Below are 26,043 nucleotides of genomic sequence, written 5' to 3'. Positions count from 1 at the left end.
AGTCCAGTCGAAGATTCAAGCTTCTCTACTTTCGTGTTCGTCCGTTTATTTCTGCAAAAGCGCTCTTTTGCGCGCGGTGCCGTTCTGCATACAGAATGAGGTGGCCGTTTTATTATATACACCTGTGGATCATTTTCAATATATATATATATATTTCTTTATTTCTTCCGCAGCTTACAAGTCACCATGATACAACTTTTAACTTTGTGTTATGTCTTCAAAATCGGTCTTTTGCGCACTCTCCACCTGTGTTGCCGCACAGCTCCTGCTCTTAGTTGCTACACTGGAGTTATTATCTTCCATGGCTTTAAACACACATCCACTTTCACGCAGTCACCCAAATTTTAACTTTGTGTTCGTCCAGTATTAACTGAACTATCACTCTTTTGTGAGCTGGCGTTCTGCCTAAATGCTCATTTGAAGCGTGATGATGAGTCACTGCCTCAGTGCGCACACACAGCGGAGCTCATGTGATCCATTAATTCCAGAATTGATTACAGGTATTTTCGTCATCCAAGGTTTGACAGAAAATGATTAATCCGCTACAAAATAATTATTTTATATAGAGTGCAACGCACAGAGCCGGTGGAATTGTGTGCGCAAAAGAGGAGAGCCGCTCCAAAAATAGCCTCTCAGGTCCTGCCTCAGTGCACACACACACAGCAGAGCTCATGTGATCCATTAACAAGATATTAAATTAACATACTTTTACATACAACAGACATCAACATACAGACATACTTTTACAGCTAGGAACTGTTTTATCAAGCTATAAAAAACATTAAAAATAATTACCTTAAGCTGTTCAAAATACATCCCACATGGAGCAGGAAAGAGCGGAAAAAAAGTGTCCAGATGAAACAGTCCTCTGTGATGTGATCTCTCTGAGAAGTGATTAGAAGTGTTTTCACCATCCAAGGTTTGGCAGAAAATGATTAATCCACTACAAAATATATAGAGTCCAGCGCACAGAGCAGGTGCATTTGTGTGCGCAAGAGGAGGAGCCGCTCCAAAAATAGCCTCTCAGGTCCTGCGAAGGTGCCAGGCGCACGGATAATGGACTTTTTGCAGACTTGTAAGCACCACGCAAATGTCTCTAAGCAGTCGCAGTAACTCAAACACAAACTGCGCCACGCTGTTGTTGCTAAATTTTGAGCATCTTGAAATTAGTGCCACACTCAGAGAGGAGCCTCGTTAACTGAAGATAATGCCTCTAAGAGCAACTCTGAGCCACTATACTGCCACGATAGCTCACAAAACAAAAAAAAGAGGGTGCGTGGCTCCTTCTTCACTCCTTCACTCGGTGGGACCGAGGCTTAAGTTTGAAGAAGTCTGTTATCCGAATTGAGGCAAGTGGGTGAAGGCCACGCAGCAACCCTGAGATGCGCCGCCGTCAGCTTGGGGGGAAGAACGGGACTGCAGCTAAAACTGCACTGCCCCCGCTGAAGGAGAAAGGAGTGACGTTTAGCAGGCGCCGGAGAGGGGGGTGTTGATGGGGATAGAAGCGGTTGGGGGGAGAGAGTGGAGCATGCTTCAGTCCTGTGAAAAGCAGTTTGTCTTTGTGAGTTGAGATAAGAAATAGCCAGTGTTCCCCAGGCCGGAAAAATTTCCTCTGGAGGAAAACAGTTGGGCAGTTTAACCTTCAGGCTTGATAAGCCTGTAGTGTTACGGTTTGAGCAGTGAAATCACTTTTTAACAGTTCCACTTGCACAACCAAATTCCAATTATGAATTAAGAATATTCCCAATTATGAATTAAGAATATTCACCGGCCTCTGAAATCTTCAGCTTCTACTGCAAGGCACGCATCTGCTCCAAGATGTCATCCAATATGCGTCTGAGTTCAAGAGTTATCGCAGTCTGAGAATGCACTGCCTTGCCAACCTCGTTAATCATGACGGACAAGCGAGGGGCCGTGGTTCTTGATGCCGCCGTCTTGCCAATTTTCCGGCAGATCAGGGCAGCACATAAGCCAAAAAGTACCAGCCCTGCTACCATGAGACCAAAAATGAATAAATCCTTGACGTCCTCAACAGAGAAAGGTGCCAAGCATGCCACACACCAGGAACTCCAGGAGTCGAGAACATAGCCCGCAGGATATGTTCGTTCCATCTGGGCAGGCAGGATCCCCCGGTCCTGACCTTCTTGTAGAAAAAATGTTGCCAATAGCGTTCAGAGACCAGCTGATCAATTCCATGGTTAATCCAATAGTAGTCCAATAGATCCGGAATCCAATATAATTTGAGGAATTCACAGTCTGGTGAAGTAGGGACTTGAAGGTTAAATGGCAGAGAATAGAGATAAGGGAGAGTGGAGGAGATGTGACCGCCCTCGTCGGAGTCCCAAGCTGAAATGCTACTTCAAGCATTTCAGATTGGTACTTAAGCATTTGCTACTTATAATGGACTTCCACGGGTTTTTTTTTCTCTGGCAGGTTTAATATATCTTGAGTCCGGTTTAAGTCTGGTTCAGTCTTTTTTGTTTTCATACAGTTCAAGGATTTTGAGGGTCGTCCTCTGGGATTAGGACTGTGATGAGTCCAATGTTGGATGGAGTTTGGTGTTCTCCTGGAAAACATAGAACTGTGTGTGTTGTGCTGTGTTCTGCCAGCAGGGGGCGCAGTGAAGGATAGCAGACATGGACACCACGACTTCCATCAAGATGACCACGCTGGCCATCCAGAACCTCTTCAGTTATGTGGAGGAGGAGAACCTGTCAGCTCTGAAAGCTCACCTGGACCGCTTCAAGGAGGTGGATGGACGCAGTGACGTATGAGCTCTTTTAGTTTTTAACTTCTTTTTTTTCCTGAAGCCCCATGAGCTATCCGTGACCCTGCCTCTCGCCCCATGAGCTAACTGTGACCCTTAAAAGGAATAAGTGGGTCTAGAAAATGGATGGATGGTTTGCGTAGAATCATCTGCCTTTTTTTTGTTTTGTTTTGTTTTTTCTAGAATGGTCAGACTCCTCTGATGCTGGCGGCGGAGCAGGGCAGCCTGGAGATCGTCCAGGAGCTGATCAGGAGAGGAGCCAATGTCAACCTGGACGACGTGGTGAGTAAATCAAACACTCTTCTACAAGACAAACCGCAGCAGTTTAAATTGAACTGACCTTTGACAGGTTAGCTCGGTTTTAGTCAGGTTCCAGTTTGGGGCTGCACATCAGTTGTACCTGTGATGTCCGCCTGTGTGAGGGTGGTACTGTGGTCTGTGTTTGCTGCTCTGTTTAAATGCAGAGGAGGCTTTTTTTTTTTTTTTTACCATTGATGGAGTTCTTAATGAAAGTGTTAATGAAGTAAAGTTTCTTGGTCTTTTAGACTAAAAATTTAATTGGAAAGCCCACATAGATGATATAAAAAGGACAGTTAGTAAAAGTCCTGGCATTTTATTTAAAGTAAAACATTTGTTTCACTGTAATTTGTTGCGTATGCTTTATTACTCAGTGATTCTCCCAGACCTCAGTTATTGTACTGATGTCTGGGGTAACACGTACAGCAGTACTACAAAGTCCTTGTATGTGTTACAAAAAAAGAGTCATTAGAATTACCAACCGAAAGGTTACAGAGAACATACCAATAAGTTGTTTATTGCAACTACAACCCCTGGCAACAATGATGGAATCACCGGCCTCGGAGGATGTTCATTCAGTTGTTTAATTTTGTAGAAAAAAAGCAGATCACAGACATGACACAAAACTAAAGTAATTTCAAATGGCAACTTTCTGGCTTTAAGAAACACTATAAGAAATCAGGAAAAATAATTGTGGCAGTCAGTAACAGTTACTTTTTTAGACCAAGCAGAGGGAAAAAAATATGGACTCACTCAATTCTGAGGAATAAATTATGGAATCATGAAAAACAAAAGAACGCTCCAACACATCACTAGTATTTTGTTGCACCACCTCTGGCTTAACAGCTTGCAGTCTCTGAGGCATGGACTTAATGAGTGACAAACAGTACTCTTCATCAATCTGGCTCCAACTTTCTCTGATTGCTGTTGCCAGATCAGCTTTGCAGGTTGGAGCCTTGTCATGGACCATTTTCTTCAACTTCCACCAAAGATTTTCAGTTGGATTAAGATCCGGACTATTTGCAGGCCATGACATTGACCCTATGTGTCTTTTTGCAAGGAATGTTTTCACAGTTTTTGCTCTATGGCAAGATGCATTATCATCTTGAAAAATGATTTCATCATCCCCAAACATCCTTTCAATTGATGGGATAAGAAAAGTGTCCAAAATATCAGCGTAAACTTGAACTTAAACTGAATATGACTTTCATCCAGTCATCCACAGTCCACGATTGCTTTTCCTTAGCCCATTGTAACCTTGTTTTTTTCTGTTTAGGTGTTGATGATGGCTTTCCTTTAGCTTTTCTGTATGTAAATCCCATTTCCTTTAGGCGGTTTCTTACAGTTCTTGACTCCAGTTTCCTCCCATTCCTTCCTCATTTCTTTTGTTGTGCATTTTCGATTTTTGAGACATATTGCTTTAAGTTTTCTGTCTTGACGCTTTGATGTCTTCTTTGGTCTACCAGTATGTTTGCCTTTAACAACCTTCCCATGTTGTTTGTATTTGGTCCAGAGTTTAGACACAGCTGACTGTGAACAACCAACATCTTTTGCAACATTGCGTGATGATTTACCCTCTTTTAAGAGTTTGATAATCCTCTCCTTTGTTTCAATTGACATCTCTCGTGTTGGAGCCATGATTCATGTCAGTCCACTTGGTGCAACAGCTCTCCAAGGTGTGATCACTCCTTTTTAGATGCAGACTAACGAGCAGATCTGATTTGATGCAGGTGTTAGTTTTGGGGATGAAAATTTACAGGATGATTCCATAATTGTTTCCTCAGAATTGAGTGATTCCATATTTTTTTTCCTCTGCTTGGTCTAAAAAAGTAACCGTTACTGACTGCCACAATCTTTTTTTCTTGATTTCTTATAGTGTTTCTTAAAGCCAGAAAGTTGCCATTTGAAATGACTTTAGTTTTGTGTCATGTCTGTGATCTGCTTTTTTTCTACAAAATTAAACAACTGAATGAACATCCTCCGAGGCCGGTGATTCCATCATTATTGCCAGGGGTTGTAGTCAATTAAAATTTAAGGATCTTGTCAACTTAAAAATTGCACTTATTATGTGGAAGGCTAAGCAAGGAATTTTACCAGATGGCGTCCAAAACATATTTACTTTTCTTACACAGACCGTTTGCCATAGAAAGAAATCAAATTTTCGGACTTTGTTTGCACGGACAACTATGAAAGAGAAGTGTCCTTCTGTTTACAGAGTTAAACTTTGGAATGCATTAAATGAAGAAATTAAATGTTGTACAAATGTTTAAGGATTCAAAATGATGTATAAAGATAAAATTATGAGAGAATATAGTAAGTTAGAAGAAAAGTGAATGTAACTGCTGAAATGTAAGACAATTATCTTGTTGTTAATGATGCTTATTTGATGTTTGACGAAGAGACGGCGTTGGGATTGGAATCGAGGTAACAATTGGATTTCTTTTATTTTGATACAAGAAACAGAATACAAGATTTATTTTTCTTCTGTTCCTTTTTGTTCATGATAAATGTTTATGTAGGTAGGCAGTGAATGAAATGACATGGATATAAACAAATTTAGTGTGAAATTTTGGTTTCATATATTTTGTACAAAGAAAAAAAAATTGACATCACCAGTTTGTTTTATACATTGAGTTGTTAAATTAGCCCATACGTATTTGGACAGTGTTTTATGTCTGTACTCCACCACAGTGAAGTTGAAATGTTCTTGTCATGTGTATTTTCAGTTGTACTTCAATGTGTTTACCAAAAAGTTTCACATTAACCATTTAGGAATTACAGTGATTTAAAGCACCGTGCAGACTTTTGTCCACTCACAGCCACAGACATTTGTAACGCCTTCAGGGTTTTCTGGGTGTCTTTGGTGGCTTCCCTTACTTGTCTCCTTCATGCACAGTCACTCAGGTCTTGAGAATTGCCTCCTGCAGATAGTAGATTGACTAAACAGCACCGTCCTGTTTGTGTTTCTTAGTGGTTGGTGGAATGTTCATGTGTTCATCCTCTGACTTGTGGAAAGAAAACAATGATTTGTATTAAAAAATCATTCCTCCTGTTTAGTTTGTCCAAATACCCATGGCCTCTGCAAATGGAAGGACTGAATAAAAATGGCTGTAATTCTTAAATATATATTTTTGAATAACAGCTGAAGCCTTTACACCTTCGATGCTCGGTTGCTAAGTAACTGGAACTAAATTTACTCTTGGTCCTCAGGGTACTGATACTGTTTCCATGGTAAAGCTGTCTCTGTGTGCTGCCAGGACTGCTGGTCGGCTCTGATCTCCGCAGCTAAAGAAGGTCATGTTGAAGTGGTGACAGAGTTTCTGGAGAACAGTGCCTACATCGAGCACAGAGACATGGTGTGTACAAGTAAAACCTTTATCTCACCAAAACACATTTTTGAACTCCACATTTCATTTTTTTATTCATGTCTTTAGCTTTATTATACTGTGAAATGTTAATATTTTCCTTTTTTATCACACATGCTGTCTTTGTGTTGACACTTAAGGTGCACTGACACGAGCATACCTTTGTTTCACGACACATCACAACACAGGTCGTGATGTGTCGTGCTGGAGAGTAAACTCGTCTTTAACAGGTGCATACAGGACACCAGAGGGGCGTTGGTGCGCGCTGTTGTGCACAGAGAATTTGAAATGTTCAAAAAAGTCTTTCACGCACAAATGTGCTATGTGGCGCGATCTAATCTTCAACACTACGTGCAGCTCGTCAAGTGGAGTAAAGAAAAAGTGAACAGAGCGAGTGGTGAGGTCAGCGGATCGCGTCAGAGTGCAGCTCGTCTGAAGGGTTATAACAAGAAGTTAAATCTGTTGTAAACATACTTTAACAGCTGCACACAAGAAGGAAAGAACACACAACTCTTTTATCAAGCCATGACAATGTAAACAAGACAAATAATTACCTTTTTAGACGGCTCAAAATGCTTTCTGCAGCTAGGCACGTGCAAACGGCTCCGGCTGCAGCCTCCACTGTGATTCAGGAAGTGTTTAGAGCCATTTTCAACAGCCAATTTGCAGAAAAAATGATTAATCCGCCACAAAATAATTATTTTATATACACAGCGTCCAGCGTAGAGCATGTGGCAGCCGGTAGAACAAAGAACGGCATCCAGCTGTGAACACAGTGGGTGGGATCATCATGACACAGTTTGTGCTATTGCGTGAGCCACAGGCATGCTCATGTCAGTGCACCTTGACTCGTTTATCTCGGTCTGTCTCGCTTATCTTTGTGTTGAATAAATGCACTGTGTTTATTTTGCCGGCTGGAGCTGATGATTTTTGTGTCTCAGGGAGGCTGGACGGCGCTGATGTGGGCGGCATACAAAGGTCGTGTTGAGGTCACCAAGGTGCTGCTGGAACATGGAGCGAACCCCAACACCACTGGACAGGTAACACACAGGAAACATTACTGTGGGCCAAAACAACACCAATAAAAGTCAATTTAAAGGTCAGGAATTTCATGTGTGCATGCGTGCCGGTGGTGGCACCTGACTATCTTCTTGAACCTTTTCAGCCTTATCCCGCGTTCACACCGGACGCTACACAACACCACAAATTTGCGTCTCTCGCCTGGCGATTGACGCACCACCATCGCCCGGTGTGTTGCTCTGCTTTCACTGCGAAAATTTGCCCAGTGTGTCATCAGATAGGAGGAGCTTCCATTCCACTCACTGTCAAGTCAACATGGCGGACCTTGATCACACGGAGCAAGTTGCTGTGCTCTATTTGTTGTGGAAAGCTGACAAACGTCGCCAGCGGCGCCGTCCCTGGGTTCACAACATGAGACATTCCCAATTCCAGGAGTTTCATCATTTGCCGCAGGAGCTGCGTCTGGATGACGTCCTGTTCGTGCACACATGTGAACAATTATAAAAAAAAAAGGAAGAAACTGGCTGCTGCTACAGTGCTGCTGCTCACTCTCCCCTCAAACTCTGTCATAATTGTGTTATAAACCAGTCACCATTTGTTTTATTATACGTCTGTGTAGTTAATAAAATTATCTTAACGGATGATTTGTTTGCACGCGCACATGTAAACAAAGAAAAAAAAATGGCTGTTGCTGCAGTTCCTCGCTCTCCCCTCAAACTCTGTCATAATTGTGTTAAATACAAAAGGACAAAAGGGACATAAGTCCTGCTCACAGGCTGGCTGCCAGAGACAGGACATGTATAAACTCCAGACATCTCCACGTCACTACATATCCAGTCCCTGATTGGTCATCACAGTGCGACAAGACAAAAAAGTTCATATTTTTCAACTTGGGGAAGAGGGTGACGCAATGCGATATCACACCACAAATGCGCCAATCGCTCAAAATCGCTTTATTCGTGTCGCTTTATTCGCGTTCATCGCGTTGCATTGCGTGGCTTGGACTTTTGTGGCACCACAACGCGTCCTTCCATAGGGATTACATGGCAACCTCTCGCCGCCATCACTCACGTGGCGTCCGGTGTGAACGCAGCATAATGTATCTTCTTGCGTCTCCAGGCAGACTTTGTAGAACAGTTTGCACGTTGACATTAGAACTTCCACTGAATGTTTTCAGACTCGTCTGAAACTATTTATTTTCTGTTGTTTTTATTCATTTTATAGTTGTTATATTGATTCTGTTTTATTTGCACTTGACATTTAATTTAAATTATTTTTATGAGTGTTAAGCCCTTGTGACACAGCACCAACGAAGGCCACCGAAGCCAAAACCAGACAAGAAATCTGGATTTGTGTTGACTTTCTGAGACATCATTTAACCGTCGTCCAGCTTCATTTTTGTAGCTGGCGCTTCGTCAGAATTTTCAAACTCTTGAAAAATGTGAACGAATCCTGACGACAACCTCATTTCGTCTGTATTCCGTTTTGCTTTCTGTCTTCACGGTTCCTCATCGTTTGCATAGTTCCTGTGCCGTCAGTGCTCTGCTTGATTGTCATCCAACCTCCAGCCACTCTCTCTCTCTCTCTCTCTCTCTCTCTCTCTCTCCCTCCAGCCTCTCAATGTCTCTGCCTGCGTCGTGCGTATGCATGCACACGTTGTCAAGACAACAGAGCTGCAGGTGGCTGTGGACAGCACAGACTTGCTGCAGAAATGATCACATGCTGGCGCTTTGTTTTGATTTTGTTTACAAGTGTCAAAGTCACAGTTCATTTTTCTTTTGCTAGTTTCGGTTTTGTTTTGTTCTTTTATGCACTCTGTATTTGCAGGCTTTTTGGTGATGGGAGAAGTCCAGGCTCATTCGTCTACTTTTTCTCGATGATTTGTGACTTTGGGACTTATTCTACTTTGTTCAGTTAACACTGTGTGCCGTGTGACCGGGCCCTTACACTGAAACTGCTATATAAATAAATACCTTTTTGTTAGATTAAATGAGGATGATGATGAAGATGATTAGTTTTGACTAAATATGAAGTGATTTAATCATGACATGTCTCTCGCAGCAATACAGCGTGTATCCCATCATCTGGGCGGCAGGACGAGGACACACTGACATTGTCAAGCTGCTGCTGAACAGTGGAGCCAAAGTTAACTGCTCTGATAAGGTAACGCAGCTGAGACACGGCACCGCCACGTCCACAGAGGCCAGAAGCTGTGCAGTTTGTGAGCTGCTCCACACGGTACACACATGCTGATGTACAAACGCTGTGTCCAGAGAAAACCTCGCCCACTTTCACATTGGACGCTGTGCTCAGGCGCAGAATGTGTTTTCATTTTGTTGTCTTCGTGCTTCAGTATGGGACCACCCCCCTGATCTGGGCCGCCAGGAAAGGACATTTCGACTGTGTGATGCACCTGCTGGAGAACGGAGCTGACGTTGACCAAGAGGGGGCGGTACGTTCACTCTGTAAAGCCAGGCATACATGATACGATGTGATAGTTAAGTATTATGAATATTTCATCGTAATACAGAAGGAAATAACAAAAACATCTTGCATGCAAAGGAGTAAAGGAGCAACACATCCTCACCCCCAACTAATCGCATTTTGACAGAAAAAAAAAATATATTTTTTTTAACGAACGTTAATATGTAACAAGTACCACACCCATCTCTGGATGGGTGTGGTACTTGTGGTATTTGTGCTGGAGACCCTCCTGTCCTGTGCACCAACAGCATTTCCTGTATATTCATTTTGTGAATTGTTCTGTAATTTATGTCTGTAGCATGGCCCAAGCTTTGAGTCTGGTCTGCTTGAGGTTTCTTCCTCAGAGGGAGTTTTTCCTTACCACTGTTGCTCTGGGGGTTGGTAAGGTTAGACCTTACCTGTGTGAAGCACCTTGAGGCAACTCTGTTGTGATTTGGCGCTATATAAATGAAAATAAATTGAAGTTGAAATGCACATTAGCATGTTTTCCCGTTCTCTGCACCTTGCAGTGAGGGAGGCGGGTGGGCATGGTCCTGTCTGTGTGAGGCCACATTTTAGAGTGCTGTAAATGTTAGTGTGCACATGAGAAACTTTTTTTTTTTTTTTACACAGTTTGATTTATTTCCAGCAGTTGTTTACTGTGCACACACAGTGCGCTAAATTAAGAGCAGCAGTACTGTGTGGTTTTGTGAATGACACGGAAATATATTTATTGAGCATAGGATAGATTTTGGTGCAGATGAAGGAATGAATGTCTTGGACGTGTGTACTGCTGAACTTGTTAATCTCATATGCACAAGTTACTTAAATAGCCGAAACAAATTGTATGCAGTTTTATTTTTCATTTCCACAATTTTTGTCATCTCTGTTGCCACTTTGTCTCTGTGGGTGTGTCATGGACTTGTGCGCGCCTTGGAATTTGGGCCTTTTTTAGGGTGTGCAGCTTTCTTTCGTTTGTTTGTTCCAGTGTTGCCGACAGTCCGCCCCTAAAAATTGGTCTTCTCTGCCTTCACTGCGCATGGGTCATTTCAGACCACAGCAGCTCATCTGAGACAGGGTCTCTTCACCCAAAGCGATCAAATGGATTAATGTGATTATTAACCATCAGATGACAAAGTAAAGCCGCTTAAATTATTCTGAAGTCAGTTTGAAGCAGAAATGAGACTGTTTTAAGTAGAAACGAGGTGATACTCTGACACTTTGAAATGACCAATGCACAGTGAAGGCATCAGCTAGCAGCTCGTGCTGCTGTGGCGCTCTGATCACTTCATCCATCTGTTATGATGAAATAATGCTGAATTTATGTGGAAATGATTGTTGTAGAAAAGCTTCAGATATCTGTTGCTGAGACAGATGAGGACTGAAGTGCAGTTTCAAGCAGAAACGAGGTGATAATCGGTGACCTGCGGCTAATGATGCATGCCCAGTGAAGGCAGGGGGACCGATTTTTAGGGGGGACCGTTCGGTTAGCGACACCGGTTTTGATTTCATCAACAGAAACCTCTTGTCTGCCTGCAATAATGTGTAGGACACAGAATGCAATGTCTGCTGTGAAGTAATACAGGAAATATGGCAGCAGTCGCAGTTGTTTCAAACATGCTCGAACTGCTGCAGAGCCATCTCATCTCCGCAACACTCACAATCCCGTTACAGTTACTCACTGCGATATGGCATGTATTTACATTACAGGGAGGTGATCATCTACAGATTAAAGCAGTGGGCTTCAGACCAGAGGATCCTTGATTCAAATCCCCGATTGAAAACCACAAAAGGCCCTTAGGCAAGGTCCTTAATACCCAGGTTGCTCCAAGTGTGCAGTTGAGTGCCTTGGTTGGTGGCACTTTGACCTTAGTATGTGAATGTGAGGCATCAGTGGAAAGCACTTTGAGCATCCCATGAAGATGGAAAAGAGCTGCAGAAATGCTGCCAATTTACCATTTAATGCAGATTCATCTTGTGTGTGTTCAGCTTGAGTAGGTTTGCATTTTATTTCAGTGCAGTGTCCACTTAACTGTGTGTGTGTGGGGGGGGTGCATGGCAGGATGCCATCCACACAGCGGTCAAATTATATTTTGGTTTGAGTCGACTGCACAACTCTGACAGCACCTTTGTGTCCACATTAGGCTGGTCCTCTACAGGACGCCAAATAATAAGAATGTGACTTTCTTATGGTGTTTCCTGACAAAAATTGTTCATCTTGATGAGAAGCTGTTTACGACTATTCTAACCACTGCCACACGCGGGGTGGAAATTGTAATAGTTGAGCCTGTCAGCACCAACCAGCAACAGTAATGTAGCTCTTGACAAATGAAATACACACTGAAACAATGAGCCTTTCTCCTTTAACTTACCACACAGGAGGGATAAAAAAAAGTATCTATTGGGTGAAAACAATCATGGGATGTTTGGTTCCCATTTTCTTCTCCTCTGGGAACTGACATCGCTGCCACTCAGCAGGTGGTGCTACTGTTCATCCTTGGTTAGGATCTGATTGTAATCCTGGATAAGTGCAGCTCCCTACTCAGCAAAATCACTGACAGCAGCAACGTGATCCAGGACCTGCTGTGAGCACTGGAGTGACAGGTTGTCCTCCCATCCTGAGGGTCCTTGATCAGGACGTCCATGTGGACGTTGAAATGTCTCAAAAATGCCACCTGAGGCAGATGGAACAAGATCCAGCACTAATGAACTTATGTCTTCAGTCCAGAACTCAAAATGTCACTCACATGTCACAAAAACAGGGGCCAAATGTCATGAAATTTCACCCAATTTATTTGTACCCTTAAAGAAACCAAAAAAATGAAGAAGGACCTTGAAAAAGATTTTTTGGGGATCACCCTAGTGTGCATGTATTAAAACAATAATGACAGCAATACAGAGTGCCCTCTGCAGGCCAGTGGCATTCATGTCTTGCCCATGCTTCCTCAGAATTCCATGACGGCTTTGATCGTGGCGGTAAGGGGGGGCTACACTGACGTGGTGAAGGAGCTGTTGAAGAGGAACCCCAACGTCAACATGACCGACAAAGACGGCAACACAGCGCTGATGATCGCCGCCAAGGAGGGCTACACCGAGATCGTGCAGGACCTGCTGGACGCAGGCACCTATGTTAACATTCCTGACCGGGTGGGTGTGTCACGCCACGCAGCATGTGACCGTGTGATGGGATGAGCTTTACTTGTAAATTTAAAGGACTATGTTAATTTATCTGAACCACTCTCTCAGACAAATAAATTCCATTTTTCCTGACGTCTTGACTTTATCTTTCTGACAGTAAAACTTAACCTTACTAAAATATTACTGCTTAAAATAAGTCACCTGTAATCTGAGTGGAACCATTTTGAACGAGCCACCCTGCCCAGTTTATCTGATCATAAAGGACTGTCTGTGTGGCAGAGCGGTGACACGGTGCTGATCGGAGCGGTGAGGGGGGGTCACGTAGAGATTGTCAGAGCTCTTCTTCATAAATACGCCGACATTGACATCAGGGGACAGGTGAGGTCACAGTCTTTGACTCTGGTGGTGCTTTCCTGCCTGTCTGATCTGTTTGGTGTTTTCACACATCGTTTCTTATGCAGGAGAATAAGACGGCAGTATATTGGGCGGTGGAGAAGGGAAATGCCACCATGGTCAGAGACATCCTGCAGTGTAACCCCGACACTGAGACCTGCACAAAGGTTGACCCCTGCTGGTTATTTACATCCAATAAATAAAACACATCAATTTAATGACACCTGGATCCATTTCAGAATGAATGACACTGGATGTCTGTCATGCTTCTTTTTCCTGCGAATTGTAATGGAAGGTGATGTTCAGCAGAAGACGTGAAACTTTTTTCTCTTCCAGGATGGAGAGACTCCTCTGATTAAAGCCACCAAGATGAGGAACATTGAAATCGTGGAGCTGCTGCTTGATAAAGGAGCCAAAGTTTCAGCTGTTGATAAGGTGAACATCTGCAAACTTTTATACTCCAGCAGTGAAGTTTGAAGTTTCCCCAAGGATTCCTTTAACCAATGTGAAATGCACCAGAGTATCACAGATGTCAGTGTGATGTCTGCATGTCATGTTTGGTCCAAATACAAGGTCTGTTAGAAAAGTATCGGACCTTTTTATTTTTTGTAAAAACCATATGGATTTGAATCACGTGTGATTGCATCAGCCAAGCTTGAACCTTCGTGCGCATGCGTGAGTTTTTTCACGCCTGTCGGTTGCGTTATTCGCCTGTGAGCAGTGGTCCACCCCTCTCGTTGGATTTTTATTGCAAATAAAATGTCTGAACGATTTGGAGCTTTGCTGCATCATATTTTTACAGAGACTGTGAGAGACCTCCAGGTGGACACCGTTCGGAAAATTTAGATGGCTTTCAGCGACGATTTTATGGGGATTACACAGATTAAGGAGTGCTCCAGCCGGTTTAAAGACCGCCCACAGCGTCTGAGAGCGCGGCACACTCCGAGCGCCGATCGACAGGCTCAAACCCCGCTCAAACAACCAGATCATTTCCAACGTGAAGGCTTTGTTGATCCATGACGTCGTCTGACTTCCACAAAAAAAGGCAGAAGACGTGGACATCAGCACTTTTTCAGCACATTCCACTGTTAACGAGTTTTTTTCATGGAAAGAGGAGCGGAGGGATGCGCCACCGTGCCGCTCATGGTGTGGCACAAAACCACCTCCGTGTTGGTCTCACAGGACGGCTTTCAGATGGATTTCGGTTGCTTTTCAGTCGTGTGATTATCCGAGAAATTGTGCATGAGCTGGACATGCCCCAACATGTCCTGTGAGGCTTCATCACGGCGTTGCTTTGGGCCATGCAGAAACGTCCCGACGCGCGGAATTCCTCCACACGTCTGTCTCAGTGTGCCGAAAAAGTGCTGATCTCCACGTCTTCCGCAATTCCTGTGCTAGTCAGACGACGTCCTGAATAAAACACAGCGTCCAGTTTAGAAATGAATGGCACATTCCACTGTTACAGGAGTTTTTGTCATGAAAGAGGAGTGTAGGAATTCCGCGCGTCGCAGCAGAGCCGCATGGCGCAAAGCAACACCGTGATGAAGCCTCACAGGACATGTTGGGGCATGTCCAGCTCATGCACAATTTCTCGGATACTCACACAACTGAAAAGCCACCGAAAACCATCTGAAAGCTGTCCTGTGAGACCAACATGGAGGTGGTTTTGTCCTGCGCCATGAGCGGCACGGTGGCGCATCTGTCCGCTCCTTTTTCCATGAAAAAAACTCCTGTAACAGTAGAATGTGCCGAAAAAGTGCTGATGTCCACGCCTTCTGCCTTTTTTGTGGAAGTCAGACGACATCCCGGATCAACAAAGCCTTCACGTTGGAAATGATCTGGTTGTTTCAGCGGGGTGTCAGCCTGTCGATCGGCGCTCAGAGTGCGCCGCGCTCTCAGACGCTGTGGGTGGTCTTTAAACCGGCTGGAGCACTCCTTAATCTGTGTAATCCCCATAAAATGGTCGCTGAAAGCCATCTGAATTTTCCGAATGGTGTCCACCTGGAGGTCTCTCACAGTTTCTGGAAAAATTTGATGCAGCAAAGCTCCAAATTGTTCAGACATTTTATTCGCAATAAAAATCCGATGAGAGGAGTGGACCACTGCTCACACAAAGCCTGCTCACAGGCGAATGACACAACCGACAGGTGTGAAAAAACTCACGCATGTGCACGAAGGTTCAAGCTTGGCTGATGCAATCACACGTGATTCAAATCCATATGGTTTTTGCAAAAAATAAAAAGGTAAGATACTTTTCTAACAGACCTCATATGTTTGAGAGAAAAGCAGAGACATGGTACGATTAAAGGCTAAGCAGCTGAAATGGTTTTATTCATGGGGAAAAAATAACATTCAAACTATGGGCATAAGAGACGTGATGATGGTGTGGTGGCACGGTGAGAAAAGTCCACAGCACAGTGGTTGCAGTAAACAAACAACAAACGCCAGACACAGAGTGCTGTTCACGCCCATACACACAAAGAAGACCCAAACAATAAGCACATACTAAGAAACGTGAAGGGAAAACGGGTAGTTCAAGCCAAAAACTGAGATCAGTACCCAGGACAGCGACAACACAAACTGATGACCACATCCTCAACCTCTCACCACTGCTCAGGCTGCAGTGGTCTCTCTTAGTTGGGCCGAAACACGATTAAGATTTTTAATATTCTGTGCGCATCTGTGCTCTGGCCTCATCACCAAGAAGCAATCACTACACCTAAAGTAGTTCCACAACAAAAAGTGTATTTCGATTTAAAAATACATAAATATATCAAATATAGCAAAGAACAAGTCCAGAAAATATTTTCTGAGGCACAAAATGAATAATCTGAGCACTCATGAAGAAACAAAATTTTACCAGGCCTCTTGTTTACGTTCCATTATCACTCATCCTACACATGTAAACAAAATGCCGCAAACCTGATTTCACATTCTTCCATCACATATATCTGCAAATTTTAGAGGCTGTTGGATGTCTTCTTGTTTACATCTGGGAAACCTCAAAAGTAATCTGGCAGCCTTCCCCGAAGCCCATCTTGCAGCTGACTGCACAGGACAGTCGGAAGCTGCGGGCAGTGTGCTGATGACCATTCACCAAAGAAAAGAAAAAACTGTGAAACTGTGGATTTTGTAGTAACTGGTAAAAGGTTTTACGGCAGCGTCTGTCACATGTTCACCACTGGTTCATGTTGAGTCTTCCTCACACTCTTTTTTGGAGTTATTTTATGTCAGTGAATAAAACCCTTGGACGTGCAGTTGTGGGCATCACAACCAAAAATCTATTCTATAAAACAGCTTAAACAAATAACATGCCAGAATGACTGTTTTATTATTATTTATTTTTTAGACTTTCAGAGGGGGCCGTCTTCAGGTTTTACTGCTGCATTTAGGTGCCGTCTTGATGTGCAGGACCACAAAGTGCAGCCCAGAAGCAGAAGCATGGTGCTTAGAGCTTCTTAGCGTAACACAGCTTATTTCGGATTGCTGAATTGTCCCTGCTCCTCTTGATGTTTGATGCAATCTTTTATTTTCCTATTATTTTATCATGGTTCAAACACACACTGCCACCTGCTGGCTGCGGCAGGGTTTATTTGAGGTGGTTACTCCAGTCAAACCTGGCTGCTCTATTTTTAGAAAGGAGACACGCCCCTTCACATTGCCATCCGTGGGAGGAGTCGCCGCCTGGCAGAGCTCCTCCTCCGAAACCCCAAGGATGGCCGCCTGCTGTACCGGCCCAACAAGGCTGGAGAGACACCATACAACATCGACTGCAGCCACCAGAAGAGCATCCTGACGCAAATCTTTGGAGCGCGTATGTTCATACAGTCTGAATTCAGCTTTCTTCACACTTCTTAAAGGTCTCATAGGACATGCTAGAAAACCAATTAGATTTTGAAAATTCACACCAGAAAAATCTGAGCCTCTTGCTTCATACCTGCATCCAAGCACGAGCACATACCTGGTCTTCATTTGAGAATTTATTTAAGGGTTTGAGGTCCACAACTGCTGATGTGTTTTTGTCCAGGCCACCTGTCCCCCACAGAGACAGACGGAGACATGCTGGGTTACGACCTGTACAGCAGTGCGCTGGCTGACATCCTGAGCGAGCCCACCATGCAGCCTCCCATCTGTGTGGGTTTGTACGCCCAGTGGGGGAGCGGGAAGTCCTTCCTGCTGAAGAAACTGGAGGGTGAGCCAAACATGAACATCCTGAAGTTGACTCAAAAGCATGTTATTGTTGCCATGGAGATTGGGTGAGGGAGACCTATCCAGGTCCCTAGATCCATTGGACTGGCACTTCCAGGAAACCCTAAAAACCCTGTTTGGCATCAGTATCGACACAGTTTCAAGAGGTTCCCAGACTAGTTCCTGTTGGTTTAGTGGAGAAACAACCGAGTCCCGCTGGTTTTCACTTCATATGCTACATGTGTTTCCCCCTCCTCTTCCTCTCAGATGAGATGAAGACATTCGCCGGCCAGCAGATCGAGCCCTTGTTCCAGTTCTCCTGGTTGGTGGTCATTCTCTCAGTGCTGCTCTGCAGTTCCGTCGCTGTGGTTCTTGGCTTCACTGTCGATCCAAAGCTGGCGTTGGCCGTCTCTCTCAGCCTGCTGGCGCTGCTCTACGTCTTCTTTGGTAAGATGACAGCTGCCGTTCCCAGTGGCCTGCTGAGGAGCACCACAGCAGTAACCTTTGACTGTTCTTCTTCAGTGGTGGTGTACTTTGGCGGCCGCCAGGAGGGAGAGAGCTGGGCATGGGCGTGGCTCCTCAGCACGCGTCTGGCTCGTCACATCGGGTACCTGGAGCTCCTGCTGAAGCTGATGTTTGTAAACCCGCCAGAGTTACCAGAGCAGAGTACCAGAGCACTGCCCGTCAGGTAACAGCACGCTGCCTGGCTCAAGGGCTTTTATGAGGCTCGCAAATACGTCTTCAGCAGCAATGATTTGTCACACTGATGAAATGTGTGGTCCTGCAGGTTTCTGTTCACAGATTACAACCGCCTGTCCAGCGTCGGCGGCGAGACATCGATGGCCGAGATGATTGCTACGCTGTCAGACTCGTGCGAGAGAGAGTTTGGTTTCCTGGCAGCGCGTCTGTTTAGGGTCTTCAAGATGGATGAAAGTCAAGGTGTCTGTGCATTTGAACGTTAACGCAAGCTTTGTAGCACTAATCTAACATAAAGTGGTAACAAGCTATCAACAGCATGCTGATGCTAAAACCGGTGTCATTGTTAGCATGTTTGTCCTAGAGTTTTGCTATTCAGTTCCAACAAATAAACATGGTTCACTTCTGTTCAGTGCTAATGCTACATCAAAGCTAATGTCCAGGCTTTAAATGTCAAACCTAAGTCAAGTCAGTGTGCCGGTGTTGTGCTTAGCGTCATCTACAATGCAGAACCACGTTGGGTTCTGGATGGCAACCACCCAGGCAGACAGCGGTGCATTCCCACAGACTTTGTGTTTTTATAACAGCTAAATGCTCGAGTTTCAAGCCAACAGTTAGAAACATTGCCAAACTGTGCTGACTGCTCAGAACCTCTTCAAACTGGTACAGTAGCTGTTTCTAAACACAACATATTAGTGAGCGATTACACGAACGCAACTGGAAAATTTAAGTAGCGCAAAGGATGAAAAAGGGGGCGGTGGCGTGGCCCTTTTGTATGTTCAAATTATCAAAGTGAAATTATACAAAACGTCATTTTCTTTGGAAAATATTATGGAATGTGTCACAGTGGAAATTAAATGTGAAAAATTAAAAAACATAATTATAAGCTGTGTTTATAGAGCTCCGGGGTCAAATATAGATATTTTTGTGGATAAATTGAAATGTACAACACAATTAATAATAATAAGCTTTTATTTGTCTGTGGAGACTTTAATAGAGATTTCCTAAATCCTCATGGTCAGTTACAAATAGCAGAATTCATAAACTCTGTGTTTTGTATGGGAGTGTACCCAGTGACCACATATCCAGCTGGGATAACTACGAATACATTGACACTTATCGACAATACATTAACAAATGCTACTGTAGGGCACATAACAGGTGGACTACTCGTTAGTGACGTCAGTGATCATTTGCTAGCTTTTGTAGCTTTCAAATCATCAGTTGATAAAAATGAGCAAAAGGAAACCGCAAATCTCAAAAGGAAACTTAGTGATGTTACGATTGAGAACCTCAGAAGGGACTTAATACATCAAGATTGGTGTGATGTTTATAGTGAGGATATTGACAAATCTTATGAATTATTTATTTCCAACTTGTATGACAAACATTGCCCGTTTATGCCAAGAACTGGAAAAATGCAAAAAAACTGATAAACCTTGAGTTACAAAGGGACTCCAGAATGCATGTAAAAACAATTTTTTTTAGTTCAAGGAGTTTATAAAATTCAGAACAAAAGAAGATGAAAGAAAACACAAGACATACAAAAACAAATTAACAAACATTATGCGATCGTGTAAGAAGCAGCATTACTGCGATTTATTGGAAAAAATAAAACCAACATTAAAAGGCACTTGGAAGATTTTAAATGAACTCATTAAAAAGAAAAATGTTAAAGATTATAGGAGGATTCAAAAATTCATTAATTCATTTATGGTAAATGGACTGCATTTATCACTGCACTCACTGCAGTGATAAATGCAGTCCATTTACCATAAGCAACTGCGTTTATTTACCATACCGATACAGCGACCACATCTGCAGTGATGCGGTCGCTGTATCGGACCGTCGTGGTGAGGACAGAGCTGAGTAGGGGGGCAAAGCTCTCGATTTACCAATCGATCTACGTTCTGATCCTCACCTATGGTCATGAGATTTGGCTCATGACCGAAAGAACGAGATCGCGAGTACAAGTGGCCGAGATGAGTTTCCTCCGCAGGGTGGCTGGGCGCTCCCTTAGAGATAGGGTGAGGAGCTCGGTCACTCAGGAGGAGCTCAGAGTCGAGCCGCTGCTCCTCCACGTCGAAAGGAGTCAGTTGAGGTGGCTCGGGCATCTTTTCCGGATGCCCCCTGGACGCCTCGCTGGAGAGGTGTTCTGGGCACGTCCCATTGGGAGGAGGCCCCGGGGAAGACCCAGGACACGCTGGAGGGACTACATCTCTCAGCTGGGTTGGGAATGCCTTGGGGTTCCCCCGAAGGAGCTGGAGGAGGTGTGTATGGATCGGGAGGTCTGGGCGGCTTTGCTTGGGCTGCTGCCCCCGCCACCCGACTCCGGATAAAGCGGAAGAAAATGGATGGATGGACTGCATTTATATAGTGCTTTTCCATCTGCATCAGACACTCAAAACACTTTACAATCATGCCTCACATTCACTCTGATGTCAGGGTGCTGCCATACAAGACGCTCACTACACATCGGGAGCAATAGGGGATTAAAAGCCTTGCCCAAGGGCCCTTAGTGATTTTCCAGTCAGGTGGGGATTTGAACCCATGATCTTCTGGACTCAAGCCCAACACCTTAACCACTAGACCATCACCTCCCCTATTTATCTTATTTTCATACAGATTCTGACAAAATCGTTAAAGAAAATAAAGTCATTGCTGATCATTTCAACAACTGTTTTGTTAATGTGGTTAAAAACTTATCAATTCAGTTGTATCCTCAAAAATTTTCTCTTTGGACAACAGCAAAACAATTACTACAATTCACAATTCTGGATTCAATGTATGTTAAAGAAACAGATGAAAATGAAATTATTAACATAGTTCATAAGCTAAAAGGGAAAGAATCAACAACCTTGTGACAACCTTGATGTTTTTGATAAAAATATTATTGATTGTATTTTTTTTTTTTTTGCCCAGAAACTGTTTAAAATGAGGGAGTCCTGTTATCAGCTGAGAAGAACATTTGTATTTCACAGCTTAAAGATTGAAACTACTGTAAAATGTCACTGCATCTCTGTAAAAGGCATTAAAATCTGGAATAACTGTTCTGATAGTATTAAATTATCTGGTACTTTGGCTGGCTTGAAAAGACTTTATAAAAACAATATAATTACTTATTATAGTACGATAAATTAGGTTAACTGACTTTGTTCCTGTTCTTCTGTTTTACCTGTGTGTTATACTGCTGTTTGTTCTGCTGTGTTCAGATATTTTAGTTTACTGATTAATCTGTATTGTCTCTGCTTGTCTTTCTTGTCTTTTTTCTTTTTGGTATTTGTTGTTATGAGTGTACATATATGTGTATATAGTAACTGGTGGGGGGGTTTATAAGCTTTTGCTTCAGCCTTCACCGTTTTGGTTGCACAAAACTGGGAAATTGAGTTTTTGTTTTCTTTTGTTACGTTTTATGAGAGATTCTTTTAAGGCCGAGTTCAAAAATAATGAAGCCAAAGTGTGACATAACCATCAAAATTTAAAAGTGGTCTTTTTTGTGAAATGTTATCATTATAGGTATGGTTATATATCAGAGTTTCAATATTTCTATTGGTCTTGGCTCAGTCATTGCTAGAAATTATCAGTGCATATATATACTATAATGTGCTCAAACGTAACGCTTGCGACAACAGTTGGAGGTATCTTCTTTAGTCTGCAGAAGCCTGAAACAAAGAAATTCTGTCCATTAGTTCCTGGTATTATTGAACAAGTAATATAATTATTCTATTGAAGCAGAGTAGGAGATATAGCTAAGGTTTTCTTACAAATAAATCAAGGACTTATTCTCAGCGTACGCTTGCGACTGTTTTACTTTGCTTTAGAAACATGATGTTTTTTTCTAGGAAATGACATTTCTACCTTTACAAAAATGTATTACTGTGTGTTAGTATGAAGCACAAACAAACTGACAAAATACAAGGTTATTTCTTTAACATTCAACTTTAAATGATGATGGTAAATATCAATGTCACACAAAACTGATGAAAAAAGTGCTATTTTGGAGGTACAGTTCGTGTATATCTCTGGAACATGTGGAATTTTTCCATGAAATTTTCAGTACCTGTCAGAGACTATAGACAACTCACAGATGAATCTGGATGGTGCTAAATAAAATAATGGCTTGTTCATGACAAATGCAATGCAAACCAGCAGTTAGGCTTCATTATTTTTGAACTAGACCATAAGTATATATGTGTGTGTGTGTGTGTGCGCGCGTGTGCGCCATATAAAAATTCATTCAGGGTCACAACCCTTGAGCATGTTGGCATACTGATGCTACTTTTTAAGCAAATGCAAATTATATTTGATATTGTTGAGAGGAAAGTTGATGTGGCGGGAACGGCGCGCTGACTGTTGTTGCTTCGCCTCCTCAGTGAACACAAAGTGGAAGAAGACGTGCTGTGTGCCGTCCTTCGTCATCTTCACCTTCATGCTTTCCTGCCTGGTCACCGGCATGGTGCTGCTGGCCGTCTTCAAGGTGGACAGTGAGAACCGCACGGTGAACGCCGTGTTGATCGCCATCGCCAGCATGGTGGGCCTGGCGCTGTTGCTGAACTGCCGTACGTGGTGGCAGGTCACCGACTCAGTGCTGAAGTCACAGAGGAAGAGGCTCCACAGCGCTGCCAACAAGATGCACAAGCTGAAGAGCGAGGGCTTCATGAAGGTGACTGTTTCATAACTATGCTTGATGTTACAAAGTCCTCTGCAGCTGAAAATTATTTTACTGTTTTATCTGATCTGGGCTGTATTATTCAAATTAGATTCAAAGATTTATCACATGGAATTAATTGTACAGTACAAAGGAAGTGAAATGATAAAGCAACTCATCCAGATTGTGCAAAATAAAGTACAGTGCTTAAAAACAAAAAGCTATTCTGGAAAGTATAAGGGAAGAAAAATAAAACTAATGAATTCAGGTGGACCAGTGACTTTTGTCTGTTATAACCAAAATCTGTTTCACACACACACATGTATGTATATATATATATATATGTGTGTGTGTGTGTGTGAAATGGACAAAATTGATTATATGTATGTAAAAGATTAGTTACAGTCAGGAGGCGCTGAACGATGTACAGGGAATCCCCAGCAGCTATTAGACTTAAGTATTTCCTTGATTAAACGCCTGGCCTTGAATCGGGACGTGCCTCATTTAATGACCGGGTCTGAAAAATGACTTCATCTGGAAAAAATAAACACTTTCCTTAAATAAGCGCCAGACATTATACACATTAAGAAGATTATATTTGGTTGAGTCACTCTTTTTTCTAAGTCTGCTGTGGCGTGGTACCTTGTAACTCTGTGGCTGTGCAATGACGTTGACGTGCGCGTGACCCTTTTAAAGTTCTCCATTGCATCTTTATGCAATTTACTGCAGGAACAGTGGCTTTTTCTTGATTAATTTGTCCCTCAATGAACTCCACTTGTTTATACAATCATCAACCTCCAAACCAACGATAACAGTACATACAATTTCCCTCTATGAATGAATGGTCATTTGAGCATCTGTTTCCGACTCTGTGTTGTGAAGTCGGTCATATTTGTGGACTTTTCTGCCAAACATGTTTGATCCATGATGGAAATGTAATCAACATGCACACTGCAAAAACTATTAATAAATGACAGGAGAGGAAGGAAAATGTAAAAGTGACAAATCACAGCCTTTTGTGGTCTCCGTCATTTAGCAGGTACACTGGTTTACAGCCCTGCAGGGCTCTGATCTAAAGCCGTTTGGGTCATTACATCCAGGGATATGTGTGAAACCTAACACCATATTACAGGGCAGGTAACAAGCAGCATTTTGTTTGAATGTCAGTGCCTAACTTCATTTTAGTACCCATGTTACTGGGCACGTCCAGAGTGATCTGTCTAGTACATGTGAGGGGTTTTTAATGGAAATGAGCTTGAGCGATCTGGTGTTCAAATCCAGCTGCCACAAAGATAGATCATCTGTTTACACATATATAAAGTTAATTATACATTTATTGTTATTAAGATCCTATTGTCTTATATACAATTTGTACATGTTCAGTAAAGCCCCACTATCAATCAATCAATCAATCGATCGTGTGCGCGCACACATTAGCTTTTGAAGAGCAGAAGTTAACTTTGAGTTAGCAAAGGTTAGCGTGCACACTGATGTCTGCAGCATGTCTTGTAAATCACTCCAGAGGTGTTATCAGGTTACAGAAACAGGGTTTTCAGTTTTAGAAGTGTTTATTTCTCCCTACCTTTTACTTAATGTATGACAAAGAGGTTATATTTGCACACAAATGAAACAGTTTGACACTAGCTAGGGCAGCCTGTGATGTCATGGTGCTGCTGTACTCCGATTGGCTGTCACCTGAATGTTCTCTGTGAATTTGAAGACCGGACTGGACTTATGCTGTACATAGATGTACAGACAGACAGATGGACGCATAGTCTCTGCAATACCCAATGGCCAAAAAATACATTTATGATCCAATGTTACTGAGTTCATTTTAATTGATATTTCATGTGTGAAATGAAGTTTTCCGTGTGATTATAATATATATATATGCGCTGCAGGTCCTAAAGAATGAGGTGGAGCTGATGGCAAGAATGGCAAAGACCATTGATGGCTTCACGCAGCACCAGACTCGGCTGGCTGTGGTCATCGACGGCCTAGACTCGTGCGAGCAGGATAAGGTTCTGCAGATGCTGGACACGGTGAGTTGAGTCACAGTGCACCAGATATTGCAACATCAGGGAGAACTACTGAGAAAAAAATGGCCAGTGTCGCCCCAAGTTCCTGCTGGCGAGCGATGAGGAGAGGCCTCCATATCACAGTGGAGGAGAAGCAACGCCACCTCCTTCTCCTCCTCGCCACTCAGTGAGTGCTGATGCCACAGAGAGACTGCTGATAAACATACATCATCTAGATGTGCGCGCACACACACACACACACACATTTTCTGTTACTCTTGTTGATGATTGGTTCCATCATCATGGCTTTCTGTTTCTTTGTCCTCCTCCCTTTTGATGTACTGAAATATTTTGGCTGTGTAACGTTATGGTTACACCAATAAAGCTTATTTTGAATTAGAATTTTTGGCTGGCCCCGCCTCCTCCACTAGGGTGGAAAAGGAGGCCGTAACCTGCATCAAGTTCCTCCATTTCATTGGCTGAGAGCTCTTTGCACTGAGCGCTTCTCATTGGCTCACATAGTTATGAGCTATTTATAATCCTGGCTGGTCCCCCCGCAGTTCCGTCGCATCCGCCCCTAAAATTGGTCCGCCCTACCTTCATTGTGCATATGTATTTTCATTTCGGACCACAGCAGCTCGTCTGAGTCTGAGTCTCTTCACCCAAAGTGATCAAATGGATTAATGTGATTATTAACCATCAGATGACAAAATTAAAACCTCTTAAATCATTCTAAAGACAGTTTGAAGTAAAAACGAGGTGATAATCAGTGAGTCACTAGTGACGCTTTGAAATGACAGAGGCGCAGTAAACGCAGCATCAGCATTTTGTGCTGCTGTGCTCTGATCACTTCCTCTGTCCTTTATGATGAAATAATTCTGAATTTATGTGGAAATGATTGTTGTAGAAAAGCTTCAGATATGTGTTGCTTAGACAGATGATGACTGGAGGCAGTTTGAAGCAGAAACTAGGTGATAATCTGTGAATTACTGCTGAGGTTCCCAAATGACACATGCAGTGAAGGCAGGGCAGACGATCAGACGGGGGGCC

General features: G+C 43.0%; 1 protein-coding gene across 6 annotated transcripts in view; it reads left to right on the top strand.

Annotated features, from left to right (window-relative positions):
• The window catches only part of kidins220b (kinase D-interacting substrate 220b), a 72,207-nt gene that overhangs the window by 8,402 nt on the left and 37,762 nt on the right, over positions 1 to 26,043 (top strand). For 4 of the 6 annotated variants that reach the window (XR_004558377.1, XM_034161729.1, XM_034161728.1 and 1 more), the window contains exons 1-17: positions 2,637 to 2,768; positions 2,951 to 3,049; positions 6,322 to 6,420; positions 7,371 to 7,469; positions 9,511 to 9,612; positions 9,803 to 9,901; positions 12,862 to 13,059; positions 13,330 to 13,428; positions 13,512 to 13,610; positions 13,780 to 13,878; positions 17,080 to 17,257; positions 17,471 to 17,635; positions 17,899 to 18,078; positions 18,154 to 18,319; positions 18,419 to 18,570; positions 22,701 to 22,990; positions 24,877 to 25,017. Coding sequence is in view for 5 of the 6 variants with exons in the window: in XM_034161729.1 (XP_034017620.1) it covers positions 2,637 to 2,768; positions 2,951 to 3,049; positions 6,322 to 6,420; positions 7,371 to 7,469; positions 9,511 to 9,612; positions 9,803 to 9,901; positions 12,862 to 13,059; positions 13,330 to 13,428; positions 13,512 to 13,610; positions 13,780 to 13,878; positions 17,080 to 17,257; positions 17,471 to 17,635; positions 17,899 to 18,078; positions 18,154 to 18,319; positions 18,419 to 18,570; positions 22,701 to 22,990; positions 24,877 to 25,017 (2,397 nt within the window). In the remaining variant the exon portion in view is untranslated. Of the gene's footprint in view, positions 1 to 2,612; positions 2,769 to 2,919; positions 3,050 to 6,321; positions 6,421 to 7,370; positions 7,470 to 9,510; positions 9,613 to 9,802; positions 9,902 to 12,861; positions 13,060 to 13,329; positions 13,429 to 13,511; positions 13,611 to 13,779; positions 13,879 to 17,079; positions 17,258 to 17,470; positions 17,636 to 17,898; positions 18,079 to 18,153; positions 18,320 to 18,418; positions 18,573 to 22,700; positions 22,991 to 24,876; positions 25,018 to 26,043 lie in introns of those variants that run through there. The other 2 variants (XM_034161730.1, XM_034161731.1) reach the window with 2 other exon arrangements.

This window comes from Thalassophryne amazonica, chromosome 21 (genome assembly GCF_902500255.1).
Source record: "Thalassophryne amazonica chromosome 21, fThaAma1.1, whole genome shotgun sequence".
Taxonomy (NCBI): Eukaryota; Metazoa; Chordata; class Actinopteri; order Batrachoidiformes; family Batrachoididae; genus Thalassophryne; species Thalassophryne amazonica.
This window is presented reverse-complemented; position numbering and strand designations above follow the sequence as displayed.